The 21,386-nt window shown below is 40.9% G+C and overlaps 1 protein-coding gene across 1 annotated transcript in view; it reads right to left on the bottom strand.

The window, feature by feature from the left end:
* The window catches only part of LOC308367650 (NACHT, LRR and PYD domains-containing protein 3-like), a gene marked incomplete at both ends in the record, with an annotated part of 25,222 nt that extends 5,032 nt beyond the window's left edge, over positions 1 to 20,190 (bottom strand). Inside the window, 9 exons of the mRNA XM_080841627.1 lie at positions 4,659 to 4,829; positions 6,797 to 6,967; positions 9,789 to 11,628; positions 11,865 to 11,944; positions 14,279 to 14,392; positions 15,169 to 15,282; positions 16,061 to 16,174; positions 19,336 to 19,449; positions 20,039 to 20,190. Of these exons, the coding sequence (XP_080697753.1) occupies positions 4,659 to 4,829; positions 6,797 to 6,967; positions 9,789 to 11,628; positions 11,865 to 11,944; positions 14,279 to 14,392; positions 15,169 to 15,282; positions 16,061 to 16,174; positions 19,336 to 19,449; positions 20,039 to 20,190 (2,870 nt within the window). The remainder of the gene's footprint in view (positions 1 to 4,658; positions 4,830 to 6,796; positions 6,968 to 9,788; positions 11,629 to 11,864; positions 11,945 to 14,278; positions 14,393 to 15,168; positions 15,283 to 16,060; positions 16,175 to 19,335; positions 19,450 to 20,038) is intronic.
* Positions 20,191 to 21,386: the final 1,196 nt, after the last annotated feature.

Genomic DNA, 21,386 nt, shown 5'->3' with positions numbered 1-21,386 from the left:
GGTCCTATCGCGTTATATAGCTGTTTCTGATTGGACGAGTGACGCTCCATAAATTGGATTATGGATTGCCTGGCCACATTTGCATTCATGCCATTTTAAAAGTTTCTTCAGACATACAATGTCAGCTTCAATGGTTTTTCAGCAACAAGTGGCTAGAAGATATCGTTGTTGCAATACATTTCTATGTTCCAGTCGCACAATAACTTTCTAAAAATATACTGATAGAATTATTAGAGTTTATTTAACAATTGGGTCCTATCGCGTTATATAGCTGTTTCTGATTGGACGAGTGACGCTCCATAAATTGGATTATCCCAGAACAACCCAACTCAGACTTTCCACAGCTAATAATAAATCACTCCTCGATGAAACATTCTATAGTGCCTTGATGATAACCGTTAATTCAAAGTTCTTATAATTCCAAACCAAGATGTTGGACGCCTCCGTGGCTCCGGCCGAACACCACCCGTGGGAAAAATTCCTTACCTACCCCACTTGCGCTCATACTATTTTGCTTAAACAGCAGGTGAAAATATTCAAGACTATACTATTTTGATACAAATTACATAACCATTGTATAAGGCCAATCAAATACAAATGGCAAAATAATAATCTGCATTTAAAATGTTATACATACACCTATTAGAAATATAGCCAACCATTCACTTATGATCTTTTATGATAAGGAATCACCTAAAGTGATCTAAGTAACCTTTAAACTGTCTAGCTTATTACAATTCAAGTAAGTTCACACTGTGACTGATTTGTGAAAAACATTGACAAACAACCTCGTATGAGTTTTCACCGCTTTAATACTGTATTCAATCTAGCATATTATCCCATCAGTTGTAACAGTATCTGGATAGGTTGAGATGAACCAATCTGAGTTGTGCAAGTGTAGATCAGTTGCTTAAAACAGTCCGACAGCTGTGTTCTGCTTATACGACTGCCTTCCATACACAGCAAACGTATACCTCTAAGGTTTGAAATATCTCGACCCTCATCACATGCATCTAAAGTAACATAGATGTAAGCCTAAAATGTTTGCAAATACATACAGCATTTAGCCTGTGTTATGAAAGCTCAAATACGTCTGTCGTACGTTTTCTGCAGTTTTTTTTATCACTTTGACGTGACCAATGTGGGGTCACTGAAATGTAGATAAGGAATGAAATGTGATAAGGGAGTTGTGGGTAATGTAGTCTATGGTTGACCATTCACTTACAAAAGTGAGATTTAAGATTTGTCAACAACCAATCACGCCGCTAGCAAGCTGTTTCACTCGTGGGTAGTCACCTTGCCAACATGCTTACATTATATAGTTGGCTCAGACGCCTTGCAAAACCCCCTTCAATTACAATAAAGTTTTTTTTTACATTATACATGTTAAAGCATGCACAGGACTTTGTCGCAGACATTGAGGGACCTTCACCTCTTCAGGAAGTAGAGCTGGCTCTGACCCTACTTGTAGATTGCATCTTGTTTGGCTGACCAGTCCAGTTTACTGTCCAGATGAACTCCTAAGTATTTGTAGGTGTTTACACACATCTGCACAAGCTTGTCACTCAGTCGGAGGAGCTGAATGGTGTTAAAGGCACTGGAGAAATAAAAGAACATGACGCTGTGTGCTCTCCTGAGGAAGCTGTGGAGAGTTGGAGAGGGGGCAAATTGGCTGTGGTCAGAGTAGGGGGAGGGGTGGATCCGGGGGTCAAGAGGGCCAGGGGGTTGTGGCATGCAGTGAGCAAGTAACAGCAGCTGGTTGGGGAGGTCTAGTAGTAGGTGTCAGACAGGCATTAACACCAGTGGCATGGTTGTCAAACCTGTTGAAGAAGTGGTAAAAATGGTCTGCCCTCACCACATTCCCCTCAACAGTGCTGCTGCTCTTCTTGCAGCCTGTGATGGTTTTCATACCATCCCACACCTCTCTCTTGTTGTTCTCCTGCAGCTTCTGCTCCACCTTCCTTCTGTATGAATCCTTTGCCTCTTTCAGCATGGTCTTCAGCTCTCCTTGTATGCGCTTCCGCTCTGCCTGGTCCCGCTCTTTGAATGCCCTCTTTTTTATGATGAGGAGAAATTTTACATTGCAGGTTATCCAGGGCTTGTTGTTAGGGAGGCAGCGCACCATTTTAGTGGGAGCGCCAATGTCCATACAGAAATTCAGGTACTCAGCAGTGCAGTGTGTGGCCCCTTCATTGTCCTCCCCAAAAGAGTCCTGCAGCACACTCAAAGCAGTCCCTGAAGAGTTCTGCCTCAGGAGACCAGTTCCGGATTTCCCTAAGGGAGGAAGTGGTGTGGCTTTTTATGCGTCCCTCACGTTAGCATACATTAGGTCAAATGTCCTGTGATTTCTTGTTGGGCAAGACACAAACTGGTGAAAAGCAGGCAGAGTTGAGTCCAGAGTTACATGATTAAAGTCCCTTGAAATTACAATGAAGGCCTCGGGATGTTGAGTTTGGAGCCCAGGGATAACGCAGTAGATGGTGTGACACGCAATTTTGAACGTTGCTCGTGGAGGGATGTTAACACAATCAACAATGGCATGAAAGAATTCCCTGGGCTTTTACAGTCACAGCAGTACCCTTAGACTTCGCACAGTTTTCTCAAGAGTGTCAAAGTTAATGGAGTTGAAGTGGGACAGGGTTGTAGCATCATCCTTACTAGTTGGCATCTCAGCATGTATAGCAACATGCAGTTTGGAGGTTATTTGGTTCCTTATGTTGCTAACTTTCTGAGTGAAAAATGTTGCAAATTCATTAAATTTTTCATTAGAGAAAAATCCGGGTATAAGCTGAGAAGAGGGGTTGGTTAGCTTGTCAATAGTAGAGAAAAGAGCCCTTGTATTGTTTATTTTACTGTTGATAATGTTAGAGAAGTAGGATTCTCATGCTGTCTTAATTACTGAGTAGTATTTATAGAGCATTTCTTTGTGGACTTTGTCACAATTGAGTTGAGATTTGCGCCATTTCCTTTCTGTTCTCCTACATTCCCTTTTTTGTGAAGTGACCAGTGGGTTGTTCATCCACTGTGCCTTCTGTTTACCAGATAATGCTTTGACCTTATATGGAGCAATTTCATCCATTATCTGAGTCATAACCAAGTTAAAATAATCTAGTAGGCCATCTGCTGTCTGTTCTAATGGGTTAGTGACCTTTAAGAGTGCTTGCTCAAAAAGAGCACTAGTATTGTCATTAAGTAGTCTTTTAGAAGTGACCAAAGAGGTGGTTTTGCTATAGGCAGGCAGACAGGCATTAAAGAAAATACATCTGTGGTCAGAGACACCCAGCTCCTTAATGTCTAAAGAGACAGTCACACATTTAGTGATGACTAAGTCGAGTGTGTGACCCTGTGAATGAGTAGGGCCCTGTACATGTTTTTACAGTCACATGCCCTGGGTTGCAGCACCTAATGTTGACACTTTCCCTTTGCCACTTAGCTGAAGATCTCTGTCCGCTCTCAACGTAATAAAGCCAGGTAGCTCGACGTTGAGGTCCGGGATTTTGCTGGTTAGCCAGGTTTCCGTGAAGCACAGTAAGCTGCACTCTCTGTACAACTTCACGTTCACCACCAATACTGCCAGCTCATCTGTCTTGTTGGCCAGCAAGTTTACGTTCCCCATCACACACGAAGGAATAGCTGATTTGAACCTCCATGGCTTCTCCAGGTGCCTAGCCTTCACCAACGCACCAGCTCTGGTTACACGGTACGGTCTCACCAGCTCTTCTGGTATGGGGTAAACTTTGCCGGCATGATTCCAGAAGTCAAGAAGGTACAGGAGAATTAAAAGGGTACCTAGCGTGTCTCAGTCAATATGGATCTGCTGAACTCCTTTCAGAATATCAAAAACTGTCCCTGAAACTCAATACTGGCCTACCTGCCTCAGCCACCTGTGAGTGACTCTTCAGCTGCGCTGGATTGCTGTTCACTGCAAAGTGAGCCCGGATGAACTCTACTCACCTTGAAAATCAGCTGCTGATCAACCGCAAAAAGAAGTTTGTACACTAATGCTAGACATAAGTAAAGTAACCAAAGTTTAAATATACAGTGGGGCAGCAGCATTGTGTTAACCATTTAATGTTTAATGTTTGACATGTTTAATGTCATTGCACTTATAATTCTTAAGATTTCCTTTAAATACAAATAACTCGTTTTTGTATTGGATTCATGACCCCTTGTCCTTCTTTGCACTATATAGGAGCGGCCCCGATCAAGTTGTTGAAAGTAATAAAGTAACTTTTACCTAAAGTACATTTTAAATGAACTACTTTTTACTTTTACTTGAGTAGATTTTTAGATGGGTACTTTTACTTAAGTAAAATTTCATCAAAGTAATTGTACTTTTCCTTGAGAACACCATTTCAGTACTTTTTACACCTCTGGTATCTACACAGTGCCTTTGAAAAGCAAAGTGTAAACAGGACAAACAAACTTATAAAAACTAAAAAGACACACAAAAAGATAGCTACTTGAAAAGGCTGCCACTTGTGTCGGCGCCGAAAGTATGCTCAAAATAATAGTATAAATCATAGTTAAGATCTATACTACTGATCCTACTCCACTCGGCCTCCGGCCTCGGTGGCTACGGCCGAACACCACCCGTGGGATTATCCCTTAACTAGCCCACTCCCACTCGTACTATTTTGCTTAAGTAAAACACCAACCTTAATATCTGCAGTTTGCAGTGGGGACTAGACAGTCCGTTAGAGAGAAGCTGAATTCCAGAGTCTCCCAGGTCATTCTTACTCAGGTCCAGCCCTGTCAGTGAGTTTGGTGACTGTAGAACAGTTGCCACAATTCCACAGGACTTATCTGTAAGTGTGCATTCAGCAAGTCTGTAAAACATAGTGTCACAAGGACGACATTTTACTGGAATTAAGAAAAGCAATGCCTTTATGAAGGTGTCCTGTAATGGCATACTAATACACAAACATGGTCTACAGTCCTCACAGTTCCCTCATATTAATGTCCACAGCAGCCTTTAAAAAGGAGTAAAACACACCTCACATTCCTCTACAGGTCTCAGTTCATTGATGCGTACACTAGTTTAGTTTTCTTTTTTCCACAAGTTTTAAAAATTAACTTCTAAATTTAACATGACATTCATGACATATAATGTTTGATGAACAAGCTAAGAAACAATAGCAGAGCCGTGCACATACCTCGCCAAATGCTGAGGTAACCGAGTGGTTATCAAAAATCTGAGCTTTTGCTATTTGTTGCACTCATGACTGCTGAGAGATCGCTGCTTCAAAAGCATGACGTGAACTATAGGAGTTGCGCTGGAAACATGGGCGCAATGTCCCTGTCATAGTGATCAGACAAAACCTTTGCCTTTCCAAACAGCTCATCATCTCCTGCGAGTTGAAGGGTACTGGGGTGTGAAGCATAGAAGCCATGACAGGTTGCTCGCATTCTACTGAATCTTTGGGAAATGATGTAGGATTGAGCAAACATTGCATTATCTATGCTAATATTAATTTACAATGCAGTTGTTGTGCTTTCAAAACCTCATCTTGATTTAATATGAAATGCAAATCTCATACTGTTCTTTTCATCTCTCTCTTTGAATACCCCTCCCCCTTCTTACTGGTGAACATGGAATAACAAGAAACAACTAAAAAAGTTTGCCATTCAAAAATGACAAACTTGGTTGACTGTTAGTGGACCCTTATTCAGAATTCCATTCCATTCTATTCCAGAACTGTATTATGGCTGATGGCTACATACGGTAAATAGCAGTTGTTTCCATCTCATTATTTTTCTTTTCCTCTAACACATGTATATAGATACATCCCTAATCCACACACACACACAAATAAACACACACACACATATAAATGTAAGAAAACCTATGTTTCCTGCACTGATAGTTACCATGGCATAACACTATTCACTACGTAGATTCATACATACTTTTCCACAGTAGGCCTCACTGAGAGTCAGGCTGCAGGCCTTTTTGTAGATCAGGTGAGATTAAATCAACAGAAACACATAACAAGAGTTAATGCTATTTTTCCATTAACTTCTGATTAATTACAACATTCTTAATGGCTGAATGCCATAAGGAACCCATTCATTGCCTTTCTGCAGTGAAAAGTAAAATAAGGGTCCACAATTCCTGTGAAATCTTGTTGATAATTTAGATCAACATCCAATCATTTTACACTCCTCTCCCTTCCATGCTCCTGAAGCAATGTGTTTAATGGCTGGAAACACTGGAGTATATTTTGAGCCTGTTCACACAAAGAACAGGCTGCTAAAGAGAAGACATTTGATCAGTTAGATGGATTAGTTATATTTTTAATTTGAACAGTCTATAGACAATGTTATTTCACACCCCAGCACAGTGATGGTAGGGTTAGATGTTCACTGGTACATTTAAAAGAAAATGTGATAATACTGTTATGTTGTCATGGTTATTATAAGCTTAACTGAAGTACTTAATAATGAGCACATTTCCTCTATCTTCATATCATGTCTGTGATGTTTTTTATTAAATATAATTGTATCTGACCCTTAAAATCCATAATTTCCCATTCATCCATCATCCTCTGTTAGAGGTGTTGGAGGGATGGGGAAAAACAGACCAAACTCTAAGAAGGATGAGAGACACAAAATGAACAGGAAGAAATTGGATAAGAATCTTACGTGAAAGTAAGCAGACAAAAAATATATTATCTTAAAGTCTGCAATGTCAGCAGAGTCTGGTTATCACTACTCTCATAAAACATAAACCATAGTTAAGGGTTACAGAAATAATCAGAAAATGAATGACAATTAGGACATGTATAACACCAACCTTAATGTTTGCAGTTTGCAGTGGGAACCAGACAGTCCATTAGAGAGAAGCTGAAATCCAGACTCTCCCAGGTCATTGTTGCACAGGTCCAGCTCTGTCAGGGAGTTTGGCGACTGTAGAACAGTAGCCACAATTTCACAGGACTTATCTGTGAGTTTGCATTCAGCAAGTCTGCAAAACATAGTGACACAAGACATGATATTACTCTGGAATTATAAAACAGCATTGCCTTTCTGAAGGTGTCCTGAGAAATCAATATAATGAAAGGTTAGAGGAAAAATATTAAATTTACATCACATTTAGTCATTTAGCAGACACTTTTATCCAAAGCGGCGTACAAGAGACAGAACAATCAAGCTACGAACAGTAGAGACCTAGTGTAACAATAAATACAATTTTAGATAAGAAATAGAAAAAAAGCTCCGGTAGTGCTAGGCAGCTCGTTCCACCAGTGTCAAACTACAAATGTGAATAGTCTAGATTGCCGTACTTGCACAGACCTCAGTGCTAAACAGTGCCCATTAGACGGGCGCAACATCCTGGGGGGTAACCTTTGCCCTTACAAGAGCATGTAAGTAGGTGGGAGCAGAACCAGCAATCACTCTTTAATCAGGCATAAGTGACTTGAACTTAATGCAAGCAACTACAGGCAACCAGTGGAGCTCAATTAGTAGCAGGGTGACGTGTGCCCTCTTTGATTGGTTGAACACCAGACGCGCCACCGCGTCCTGGATCATCCGTAGTGGTTTCACCACACATGCCGGCAGGCCCGTTAATTGGGAAATCACCAAGGTTTGTAAAATCACCAGCAGTTGGGTGGCATACTGGGTTAGGTACGGACAAACTAGTTGTATGTACAAATAGGAGCATCTACGGAGTTTGGTCCACCATCTTTCTTTTTTCAAGGTTTTTGGTCCATTTCATTGTCGGGTCTTCAGAAAAAAACCTTGCATCCTGGCAGCAAATTGTTTGCAACACCTATCAACCGTCGGGTTACTGTAAAAGGTTCACATGTTCTTCAAACCAACTGCGTAACGCAGTTGTAGAAGCATATTTCGGCCTTTACACCTACATCATTTTTTACAGTAGGCCTCACTGAGAGACAGTGGCTCATTTGGAAATAACTAGATTAGTAGATAATTCCAAGAAAACCCACATTTCAGTTCAGACCAGTTACCACTCTGAGGCCGAAATATGCTTCTACTACTGCTTTACGCAGTTGGTTTGATGAACATGTGAACCTTTTACAGTAACCCGACGGTTGGTAGATGTTGTAAACAATTTACTGCCATAACGCAAAGGTTTTTTTCTGAAGCCCCGACAATGAAATTGTAAATTGTGAATCCTGACTCTGCTGTTATCAAAGGGCAGACTTAGTTGCTAAAAGTCAAGCTTACATTTAAATGTAAGCAATGCAATAATGTAAAGCAGACGCCCGACGCCCGACACAAGATACAGTCCAAGTACCTGGACCAGATGGAGGACCTGTACGAAGATTTCCACATCGTCAAACTGCCCCTATTGCCCCACGAGGTGCGAGGGTCAGATAAAGTCAACACCTTCTCCAAGCAGCTCTTGGAAGCGTACATCCCTCCCAAAAAGTGATTCCCTCCCACCCCGCCCCCACCTCCAGTGACCTTTGACCTCCGATACATGAACCCCCCGCCAACTCCCTCTGGCCCCCGGCTTTCGGTCGACAGACAGACAGCAACACAACACAACACAACCCGACACGGATCAACACCAATCCAATCCAAAATCCAATTAAAATTCTAAGAGGTCCAGTTTCAAAAATTGTCCTCAAGCTTGGGTCCGGAGTTCTTTCACACATTTTTTATGACCGTTGATTTTACTGATATAGGACTGCATGTGTTTTATGTACCAACAGTCAAGGTGTGCATTATGATTCAGGGGCATATTTAGCCAATATAAGTACTTTAGGCGCTAGTAGGATACGTTTCTGTTTGGTCAACAACTGACTATCAGATCAAATGAAGGTCTACATTTCAATAATATTTCAACAGTGTTTATTATGTTTTTTTTCCATATTAACATTAAAATAGTGTCCAGCATATTCCCTCTAGCAAAGTTTCAGCTACAGAACTCATGCACTCGTTTGCTAGTTGTTTGTTGGGCAATGAATTAATTAGTCAGGATGATGGTAGATCTGTGCTCGCAGTTCGGATTTAAGAGGGTTATTTTGGTCAAATTCTTTGTGTTTTATATCGTGGTGGCGTTTCACGTTGCTGCTTTTGACAGGTGCCACCTTCTCAGAGCATATCTGGCACACAGGCTTCCAGCTGTGCACAGGCAGATTGAACATGAACACGTCTGTCCACTCCTCTTTGAAAGCTTGGTTATCGCTGTCTACCTTTCTCTTCTTAGAGCATGCCATCTTTCTCTTCAACCGCAAACTGCAATGAATCTTGCTTTGCTTTCCCTCTCAACTCACACACACTCTTTTCTTCAGTCAATTGGTCTGCAGCACGTGTATGCACTAGTCCCACAGGTCGCAGCTTTAACAGCGAGCCCGTGCTGCGTAGAGTAGGCTATCATCTGATTGGCTACTGGCATTATAAAGTTTAAACAAAAACATAGCCTACCATAAAGTTATGGTTAATTTAATGTATTTAATGGGTTTATAAAAGTCACCCAAACATCAGTTTTTAAAAACGCTTGGTCAAAATTATGTATATGTATATTTAGTATTATTAGTTTTATTATTCTTTTGCAATTGTGTCTTGGTCCGGCGACAACGTAGGTGGGTCCGGACCCGGACCGCGGTCCGCCTATTGCCGACCTCTCATAAAGTGTCATTTCATGCCAAGTTATCAACCAAAGTGCTGCAGTGAAAATGGAATATTTATTTCATGTCTCTGACACATTTGTGCATCTACTGGAATCTTTCATGTTTCATACTGTAAGTCAGCAGTAGATAACAGTGACATCAAAACTATAATCAGTCATTTATCCATCTCCATTAGAAACTCACCGTGCCCTTCTGTAGCATCTCAGAGCAGGGAGCAGTCTCCTGCGTCCCTCATCTGAAGTGTTGTATTTCTTCAGGTCAAACTCATCCAGCACCTCCTCAGACATCAGAAGCATGTGGGCCAGGGCTGAACAGTGAGCAGGAGACAATTTCTGTTCGATGTTCTTTGGTGACTCCAGATATTTTTTTATTTCTTCGAGCATGGAATGATCGTTCATTTCAAATAAGCAATGGAAAAGATTGATGCATCGTTCAGGAGAGAGATCTTCCCTGTTGAGCTTCTTAATGTATTGACATGTTTCCTTGACACTCTTTGAGGTGCTGTGTTTGTGGTTCAGTAGACCTTTCAAAAGTCTCTGATTGCTCTCCAGAGAGATGCCCATAAGGAAGCGAAGGAAAAGATCCAGGTGTCCATTCCTGCTCTTCAAAGCCTCATCCACTGCACTCTTAAGTAACACATGTAGATGGTCGTTAGATTGTAAGCCCAGCATTGATTGAAGAGATGATAAAACAGATGGACTGGGTCTATCTCTATGTTCTTCACTGACAAGAGATTTCAGTACCTTAAGGTTTTCAGTCACATAAGAGTGAAACACAAACACAGCTGCCAAAAACTCCTGGATGCTCAGATGCACAAAGCAGTAGACTTTCCTCTGGTGAAACACAGATTCTTCCTTGAAGATTTCAGTGCATATGCCAGAGTACACTGAGGCTTCACTGACATCAATGCCACACTTCTTCAGATCTTCCTCATAAAACATCAGATTGCCATTTTCTAGATTCTCAAAAGCCAGTTCTCCAAGCTTCAGTAAAATCTCTTTCTGAGATTTTAGAAGATTCTCTCTATCTGTCTCAGTTCCACTCTGATACTTCTGATCATTCCTTCTGGTCTGAATGAGTAAGAAGTGTATGAACATCTCAGTCAGAGTTTTTGGAATGTATTTAGTCTTGTCCAGCATCTGCTGAAGTACAGTGGCTGCAATCCAACAGAAAACTGGGATGTGGCACATGATGAGGAGACTCCTGGATTTCTTAATGTGTGAGATGATTCTGCCGGCCTGACTCTCATCACTAATTCTCTTCCTGAAGTACTCTTCCTTCTGTGGGTCATTGAACCCTCGTACTTCTGTCACCTGATCGATGCACTGAGCAGGAATTTGACTGGCTGCTGCTGGTCGTGAGGTTATCCAGACATGTGCAGAGGGAATCAGACCTCCTTGAATGAGGCTTGTCATCAGAACATCCACTGAAGATGTTTGTTTTAAATCAGATATCATGTTCTGGTTGAAATTCAGAGGTAATCGACTCTCATCCAAACCATCAAAGATGAACACAACCTGACAGTCTTTGAATTCTTCAACATCTTTCAGCTCCTTCAGTTCAGGATGAAAATCTAGCAGAAGCTTGTGGAGACTATACTGATCACTCTCGACCAAATTCAGCTCACGGAAAGGAAGGGGAAATATAAAGTCTACGTTCTGATTGGCTACCCCATCTATCCAATCAAGAATGAACTTCTGCACTGAGACTGTTTTTCCAATGCCAGCAACACCTTTGGTCATCACAGTTCTGATGTGCTTCTCCTGTCCAGGTAAGGGCTTGAAGATGTCATTGCAGTTGATAGGTGTGTCTTCTTTTGTGTGCGCTCTGGATGCTGATTCTACCTGCCAAATCTCATGTTCCTTATTCACCCCTTCGCTCTCTCCCTCAGTGATGTAGAGCTCAGTGTAGATATCATTGAGGGGTGTCTCAGCTCCTGGTTTGATGATGCCTTCAGATATATTCTCAAATCTCTTCTTCAGACTGGCTTTATGCTTCCCTATAACTCTCCTCAGGACTTCAGCTGTATAATCATGAAAAAACATGAACAAAGAAATTGATTAGTATCATGTGTAAGATCAATAATAATATTGCTTGCCATTGATTAGTAAACACAATATAATGTTGGCGATACTTAAAATATTTAAAATATTAGTTTATTAGCCCCTTCCAACATTGCAGATGTGTTTACATTATTACAACACATTACTGCTAATTGACATCCATGGGTTCCATTAATGCGGCTATCATGCTACTCACTTGATTGTTTGTGTCCAGAAGTGAAGGAGTCATCAACTCCACACATGGACTGATCCTGGGTCAGATCAGCCCTCCAAACCCTACAAAAACAGAACATTCAGATACTTTAATTACACAATTTCATCATATGTAAGGGTCATTACTACTTTTAATGATACTATTCAGCCAATCATATTACACCTTCTGTGCTCCAAGAGCAACATGTTGATTGACTGGATTGTTTATGGCTCAGTCCGAGCAGATATGTGTGCTTCTAAGACTGTACTGTGTACAAACACCAGAGTATTTCTGCTGTTTCACACAAACACAACAAACCCAACAGAAAAAAGATACCAATAGTGGCCAGCAGGAAGGAATAAGACGAGAACAAGAAAAGGAAGACTCTCAGACAGACACACAAGCACACACACACACACAGACACACTCACACACACTCTCATACACAAACACACACACACACACACTCTCTTAGACAAACACACAAACACACACAAATGCTGTCATGTCTGCGTTGACATCGGCTCCGGCCACGCCCCCTTCAGCACACTCACTCACTCTCCCAGCTCATCAGTCTTGTTCACAGTCCCAGCTGCACAGCATTCATGTCCAGGGATGGATAACCGAACTGGCCTACCGGGCCCAGGCCCAGGGGCCCGAGAGCTCAGGGGGCTCTTAGGCCAGAGCCTCTGCATGAAGTTTCTGTTATGTATCTCTTATTTGTGGTTGAAAGAGCTGTATTTTGTTAATTTGCTGTTGGCTTTAAATGAGTGTTTCTGCCCTGTGTTAGAAAATGTGTATGTGTGCCAGGGATGCATCTATAGACAATGCAGCCAGCGCGGAGGGTTCGCAGGCAAAGCAGGCCCTGCCTCATTACTTTTCTCGGACATATGACTGTCAGAGTGTTGCTAGTTTAATGTGACTGTGATCAACGATGAATTTGGTTTGGATTCTTCCGGATACCTTATGCTATTTATACCCTCGAAATGGCAAACCTGTGTCAATCATGGTTTTCATAATTTTTTCGGGGAAAATAGTTAGTAGCAATCTAAAACACAATTTTACGCTTATCCTACATAGACTATAGAAACTTTAAAAAAGTGATTCAATTAAATTAATACTTTCTTATTTTCTTTGTTATTTTTGTCATATGCAGATATTCAATGATGATTGCTAGGTAACATGTATCTTGTTGTCGAATGTCAAGTCTTTATTTGATCATGTGTATGATACAGCTTGTTTAGGTGCAACATCTGAACGTCAAGACTGACAAGTTGACTGAGCACAGACAGAGGAACAGCACACCTGAATTGTTAGTTTTTCTTCATCCGAAGAATCTAAGCTCGCGCCGTCTGAGAAATTATCCTTGTCCCTAGTTTGAGTAACTTCTTCTTCGTCTTCGTCTTCACTGTTGGACAGGATCTCCAAGACTTCTTGAAGTGTCTATGTCTTCAAGTCTTCCTCAGTTGTAATACAAACACAAGTAGTACAGAAAATCGCCACAGGTAGAGTCGCTTGGCAGTAGGTCGTGCCTCATGACGCACAAGCCATAAATCATGGTCAGAGCAATTACGCATGATCCAATCAGGCTTCTACATTGCTCAAAGACAGACAATAGACGTATCATTGTAAACCTGAGAATGTGCACTATTGGATAAAAAAGTTGTCAATCACTTTCTAATGCCTGGATGGGCGGAACAACCGTTTTTGTAAATGGTACACTTTTACATCAATTGTGTACTTTACATAAAACGTAGAATGAGAAATAAAATGTACTGTGGCCAATTATAACCACACAGTTTAGTAAAGGAGACTTATGGCTTCCCTTATTCAGGTATGTTTTCGGAAAAAAAATATTTGTCATGGCCGTGAAAAATACGAAAAGTTTGAGATTGTATGATATGGGAAATGGAGACACGCTTGTTGCTGTGACGTGAGCACAAAAATAAACCACGATAAAACCCTCAGTTATAATCTCCAGTGACATAATTTAGTTGTTTGGATAGATAACGATTTTTCCATTACAAAAAATAAGACATTTTGGCAAAGATAGCATGTTTAAATGGACAATTATAGTGAGGAGGCATCAAAACTGTAACAAAGCAGTGGGCACTTCCAGTTTCGAGTAAACACAATATCTAGAGAACTGGTGCACACTGACATTTGATATTATGGGTGCTTGTGGCATTATTAGTGCTTAACTGGAAAATCCAGCTGTTTATGGTTAAATGTTTTTTATTTGTGTTGCTACATACAACGTAAATTATTGTATCAGCTTCATCGCTATAGGGGGCGCTTCTGTACAGACAGGTTAATCTGAGATAAAAAAAAATACAAAACTATTTGGCACAAGCTGAATGTTGGTTTTACATTAATTAACTGATTTGTACATTGCAGAGCCTGAAATGTCAACTCACTGAAGTTCAGACTTTGCTGGTCCACTGCTGAAGGAAGGAGGATCAAACAAGGACCCTTCACTCTTCATGGAAACACAGCTGGGCACTGGAGATGGGGGTCTGTGTGCCTTTGATCTTGGAATAAAAATGATACAAAAACACTTGTCATGAGCTATATGTTGTTTTTACATAAATTAAGCAACTGATTTTTACACGTCAGAGACTGATATAGGCAACAGCTAGAGATAAGTTGAGAGAGCAAGTGCACACTGAAAGAAGGACCGAGCCATGAGCACACATATGCAAGCATCATAGATAAACAGGCCTACATGCACACATGTGTTTGGGTATAATATATTATGTGTATGATGTCTGTCCATATTTTTCATAGTTATTGGGTCGTATCGTCTAGGGGTGGGACAACAACTTAGTATGGTGATGCAATGTAGTGGTATTTCGTCTTAGAGTTAATTACCGATACATTGATATTAATTATCAATACATTTTTTCAAACAAAGGAAAAATTCCAAATGTATCTATTTACATAACCATTCTGTTTGTTCAATGTATACACACACACACAGATAAAAGGGTGAAGAGTGGTGCTTAGGGTATGGGGACTCAGTTGGGTACACACACACATACTGTAAACACGTGACAATCAGGCAGCATCTTCTGTTGGTGAGCAGGATCTTCAGTTGGTGTCGTATTCAAAATGAATTGCTCGGTGAGTCCACATACTATTAAATTGTTTATTTTTGCCATTACCTTGAGATCGACTAGGAGTTCTGCTCAATTAGGCAGTGCAGACAGTCAACTCACTCAACACACAACAAAACAACAAACAAGTACTACAGTCATCTCTTCTTAGTTACACAAATCCTGCACTAATCTGAAAGACGATAACTCACTGAGGTTCAGACTGTGATGGTCCACTGCTGAAGGAAGGAGGATCAAACAAGGACCCTTCACTCTTCATGGAAACACAGCTGGGCACTGGAGATGGGGGTCTGTGTGCCTTTGATCTGGGAATAAAAATGATACAAAAACACTTGTCATGAGCTATATGTTGTTTTTACATAAATTAAGCAACTGATTTTTACACGTCAGAGACTGATATAGGCAACAGCTAGAGATAAGTTGAGAGAGCAAGTGCACACTGAAAGAAGGACCGAGCCATGAGCACACATATGCAAGCATCATAGATAAACAGGCCTACATGCACACATGTGTTTGGGTATAATATATTATGTGTATGATGTCTGTCCATATTTTTCATAGTTATTGGGTCGTATCGTCTAGGGGTGGGACAACAACTTAGTATGGTGATGCAATGTAGTGGTATTTCGTCTTAGAGTTAATTACCGATACATTGATATTAATTATCAATACATTTTTTCAAACAAAGGAAAAATTCCAAATGTATCTATTTACATAACCATTCTGTTTGTTCAATGTACATACACACACACACAGATAAAAGGGTGAAGAGTGGTGCTTAGGGTATGGGGACTCAGTTGGGTACACACACACATACTGTAAACACGTGACAATCAGGCAGCATCTTCTGTTGGTGAGCAGAATCTTCTGTTGGTGTCGTATTCAAAATGAATTGCTCGGTGAGTCCACATACTATTAAGTTGTTTATTTTTGCCATTACCTTGAGATCGACTAGGAGTTCTGCTCAATAAGGCAGTGCAGACAGTCAACTCACTCAACATATAACAAAACAACGAACAAATACTACATTCATCTCTTCTGAGTTACGCAAATCCTGCACTAATCTGAAAGACGATAACTCACTGAGGTTCAGACTGTGCTGGTCCACTGCTGAAGGAAGGAGGATCAAACAAGGACCCATCACTCTTCATGGAAACACAGCTGGGAACTGGAGATGGGGGTCTGTGTGTCTTTGATCTGGGAATAAAAAGTGATACAAAAAGAATTGACACAAGCTATTTGTAATTTTTACATGAATTAAGCAACTGTTTTTTACACTTCAGAGACTGACGTAGGCAATAGCTGGAGATGAGTTGAGAGAGCAAGTGAATACTGAAAGACGGACCGATCCATGAGCACTCACATAAACAAGCATCATAGAAAAAAAAGGCCTACATGCACACATGCGTTTGGGTATGATATATTATAATAATAATAATAATAATAATAATAATACATTTTATTTATAGGGCGCCTTTCAAGACACCCAAAGTCGCCTTACAACATTGAATAAAACATTGAATTATACATAATACAGCAACAACTTTACAGGCTATAGGCTTGCTTGAACAGGTGTGTTTTGATTTGTGTTTTAAAAAGAGCAATTGAGTTAAGGTCAATGTTCCTGATGTCAGGGGGGAGGGAGTTCCAGAGGTGGGGGGCAGAGCGGCTGAAGGCTCTGGATCCCATGGTGGACAGATGGGCTTGTGGGACGGTCAGGGTGATGGAGGAGGCAGACCTGAGAGACCGGGTAGGGACATTGATGTGGAGGAGGTCAGAGAGGTATGGAGGGGCGAGGTTATGGATTGCCTTAAATGTGTGGAGGAGGATTTTGTTATTTATGCGGTGTTTAATGGGAAGCCAGTGGAGTTGATGTAGAAGGGGGGTGATGTGACTGATGGATGGCGTCCTAGTGACGATACGGGCAGCAGCATTTTGTACCAGTTGAAGTTTATGGAGGAGTTTGTGTGGGAGACCAAAGAGAAGGGAATTGCAGTAGTCCAGGCGGGAAGTGACAAGGGAGTGAAGCAGGATTGCGGCGGTGTTGGGAGTGAGTGAGGGGCGGAGGCGGTTGATATTGCGGATGTGAAAGTAGGCAGATCGGATGGTGTTGTTGATGTGGGTATTGAATGATAGGGTGCTGTCGAGGACGACACCCAGGCTTTTAACCTGAAGAGAGGGGGTAACCAAGGAGTTATCTATGGTGAGGGTGAAACTGGGGTGTTTGGTGAGGGTGTGTTTGGAGCCAATGAGGACTGCCTCAGTTTTTTTACTGTTAAGCTTCAGGAAATTTGAAGAAAACCAGGATTTGATTTCCTGTAAACAGGCACAGAGGGAAGAGGGTGGGAAGGTGGAAGTGGGTTTGGTGGAAACGTAGAGCTGGGTGTTATCCGCATAACAGTGGAAATGAATATTGTATTTACGTTTACGTTATTATGTGTATGAAAAGGGTGAAGAGTGGTGCTTAGGGCAGTGGTTCTCAACCTTTTTTGCTCCATGACCCAAATGTTTAGAGACCAGTGCAGTTGCGACCCAACAATTAATAATCAGCATGAATCATCAGGCCAATAGTTTAACAATTGTATTATTATTGTATTATTATGATTACTACCACTACTGCTAGGCTTAATAATCTACCACTGTTTTACCATTGAAAACACATGCAAATGTTTAAAAGTCTGGATCAGTTATGCAATCATTGACTTCCAAACTTCTTTGAACAAAAATGGACTTAAGCCATACATTTTCAACTTTTTAATAGGAAATTATGAATTTACATGTTCAACTTCTTAAGAAGAATCCATTGACTTACATGTTCACCTTTTTAGTCAGAGATGGACTAACATGTTCCACTTATCACAGGACTTATGTTGATTTTCTCAATGAGAAATCCTTACTTACAGGCTCAACTCAACTTAATGAGAAATGGACATGTTCAAATAGTAAATGAGATCCCTGAAAGTTTTCCTGTCATCGAGGCTGCCCCATCCGTTGTCAGACCAACACACTTTGACCAGGAGAGCTGACTGAGTTAAAGTATGTGTCCATTGCAGAAAAAAAAATCTGAATTAAAAAAGAACTGCTCTTCAAAGTCATCATTCCGCACATACCGCACGTAAACCAAGAGAATGGCATGGATAGCCACGTCTGTGGATTCACCGAGTTTTAAGGCGATATAGTCAAAAGCGCAGAGACGTTCAGTGAGCTGCTGCTCAACATCATTTGACATGTTACATATCCTCACATGAACAGTGTCGATTGTCACGGGAATTGTCTTTAAGTTCGCTGCTTCTTTTTCACCTATGAGTGCAGTGCACAACGATGGCAACTTCTGCAACCGTATGGGACGTTTTGCTCTGAGCTAGCCGGTAGGAGACCAGATAGGATGCACGCAGTGCCTGCTCCTAAACAGTGATGGCACGTTAAAATGTTTTTGTTTTTTTTGGGATGCCTCGAGGTTTTGGCTCATACATTTTAAAAAAAGTCTTTATCTTTATAGTTGGCCTGCTTTGTTTCAAAATGTATCTAAAATTTCGAAGGCCTCAGGCTTTCATTAGCCAGTCGTTGCATAGCACACACAACGGCGGGTGCTCACCCTTCTTCACGCAATACGTAAATCCATATTTAAAAAATACCGGGTCACACGCCTGTAAAACTCCCTCTTTGGTTCTTCAGAAGAAGTCGTATCTGAGCTGGTACTCGTTTTACACGAAGATACTCTGTTGACTTTTTGCCTACACTAGTTGCCTATAGACATTCTCCGGTCATATCAGAGCATATTATCGCGCAATACATGTTGCATACATTTGAAATATTTTATATGCCAATTTGATTGGCTGAATGTTCGAACATGTTATCGTTAGATAGGCCTACATGCAAAACCATTACCGGCTTATGTAGTATAATGTCAGGACTGGGGGCAGGGATTCCTTAATGGACAGAGGGAGGATGGCTTGAAAAAAAGGTTTTACATTTAGAATTGGTCTCGCGACCTTTTCAGAAACTCCGGCGACCCAAATTTGGGTCGCGACCCAAGGGTTGAGAACCACTGGCTTAGGGTATGGGGACTCAGTTGGGTACACACACACATACTGTAAACACGTGACAATCAGGCAACTTCTTCTGTTGGTGAGCAAAATCTTCTGTTGGTGTTGTATTCAAAATGAATTGCTCGGTGAGTCCACATACTATTAAGTTGTTTATTTTTGCCATTTCCTTGAGATCGACTAGGAGTTCTGCTCAATTAGGCAGTGCAGGCAGTCAACTCACTCAACACACAACAAAACAACGATCAAATACTACATTCATCTCTTCTGAGTTACACAAATCCTGCACTAATCTGAAAGATGATAACTCACTGAGGTTCAGACTGTGCTAGTCCACTGCTGAAGTTCAGAGGTTCAAACAAGGACCCATCACTCTTCATGGAAACACAGCTGGGAACTGGAGATGGGGGTCTCTGTGCCTTTGATCTGGGAATAAAAAATGAAACAAAAACACTTTAACCAAAATTAGGTTGTTGTTTCATAAATCAAGCAACTGATTTTTACACGTCAGAGACTGAGGTAGGCAATAGCTGGAGATGAGTTGAGAGAGCAAGTGAATGAATACTGAAAGACGGACCGAGCCATGAGCACACATATACAATCATCATAGAAAAACAGGACTACATGCATACATGCGTATGGGTATAATATATTATGTGTATGATGTGTATGATTTATTGTTACAGCAGGTTTTATTGTTTTTAGCTTGACTGTTCTCTCCCTTGTACGTCGCTTTGGACAAAAGCGTCTGCTAAATGTAAATGTAAATTATGTCCTTCCATAATTATGCATGGTTACTGTGTCGTATCATCTAGTGGTGGGACAACAACTTAGGATGGTGATGAAATGTGATATTTCGACTAAGACTTAATTATCAATACAGCGACACTAAGTATCAATACATTTTTTCAAACAAAGGAAAATTCTAAATGGATGTATTCACATGTTTCTAGAGCATTTCTACCCGCTATGACGCAGCAGGGGTTCTTCATAGATCATCCATTTCTGAACTCACCTAACATCAGAATGTGCTGGTTCACCACTGAGTTTTAGAGATTCATCCATGTCCTTGTCCTTCTTCATGGTCACACCGCTGTGTAGTGTAGACTCTGGTCTGAGTGTCTTACTGTGACCTGCAGCCTCCTCTCTCTCCGGAGAGGCACTCATCCTGGCAGTACTGATAAAGTCTCACTAGACCTGAATAGGAGAAATATGGAGCTTTACAAGAAAGCTTGTGATTTTACAGTCCTGTGCAAAAATCGTAAGTATTTGTAACAAATATTTTGCCCTTCTGCATTAGTGTGTGTGCATAAATAAATGTCATGCAATTCACAAATGTATTTTTGTGTTGAAAACCATTATAATTATAATTGTTTGATATTACATTGTTAATCACCACACAACTCTACTCATAATTGTCTTCAGCAAAAAATGGTTATGGTATTGAGCACATGCTTTTGTCCTTGGCAAATATGACCGTGTTGCATATGAACGTGCTTACACATGTGCTCAAAATTAAACTCATGCTTTTCCAGCAGTAAGCTCTTTTGGGGGCCAGTCCAGACAGAATATGGGCGTGATGCACTCATAGGCACACATCATTTTAAAACAAGACTGATTATCTAGTCTCTCAGCCAAGGTTTAGTTCCAACTCTGGACTACCAAAAGCTAATTGTATAATAGTGTAAAGACTGGACTAATCACAGACATCAGAACCAAAGATCAGTGCTATATTTTAATTATTTTCTATAATTTATTTTAATGTTAATATTTACTTATCTTAAGATTCCCCCTATTCGCCAAGGGTGGTTAGTGTGAAATGATCTAGCTCGCTAGCCGACAGCTAGTCAGCATTACACTGCCCCTAAAGCTAGGATAGGCTAGGCTTCAAATTAAGGGAGCACTAGGCTTCAAATTAAGAATTCATTAGGTTATTATGCATATTAAGTTTCCTAAAGATAAAGGAAATTCTAAATAATAATGATTATTATAATAAAAACATTTTGGGATGTTGTAAACAGGAGATAAGCTGGATAACGGCCTTTGAGCTGTCCAGTTCTACAAAGATAATGGGCTGCGCGTCGTGGAGTTATTTGCCCCGCAGCGTCCATTACCTTTGTAGAACTGTACAGCTCGTCGGCCGTTATCCCTTACATAGCACAGGGGGTATTCATGAGGAAGGAGAGTGCATCCACACTAGCCCGGGTAAATGTAGAAACGCATAAATATGTCTGTGTTTGCATTGACCGTCCACACTAATACGGCGTATTCGGAGACTGAAAACGGAGGTTTTCGAATACGCTCCCCTGGCCGGAGACATCTGAAAACGCCGCGTTCGAGTAGTAGTGGGGACGGGGTCCACA

This window comes from Sprattus sprattus (assembly GCF_963457725.1).
Source record: "Sprattus sprattus genome assembly, chromosome: 1".
NCBI lineage: Eukaryota > Metazoa > Chordata > Actinopteri > Clupeiformes > Clupeidae > Sprattus > Sprattus sprattus.
Note: the sequence above shows the minus strand (reverse complement) of the source record. Positions and strands in the feature narration are given on the sequence as shown.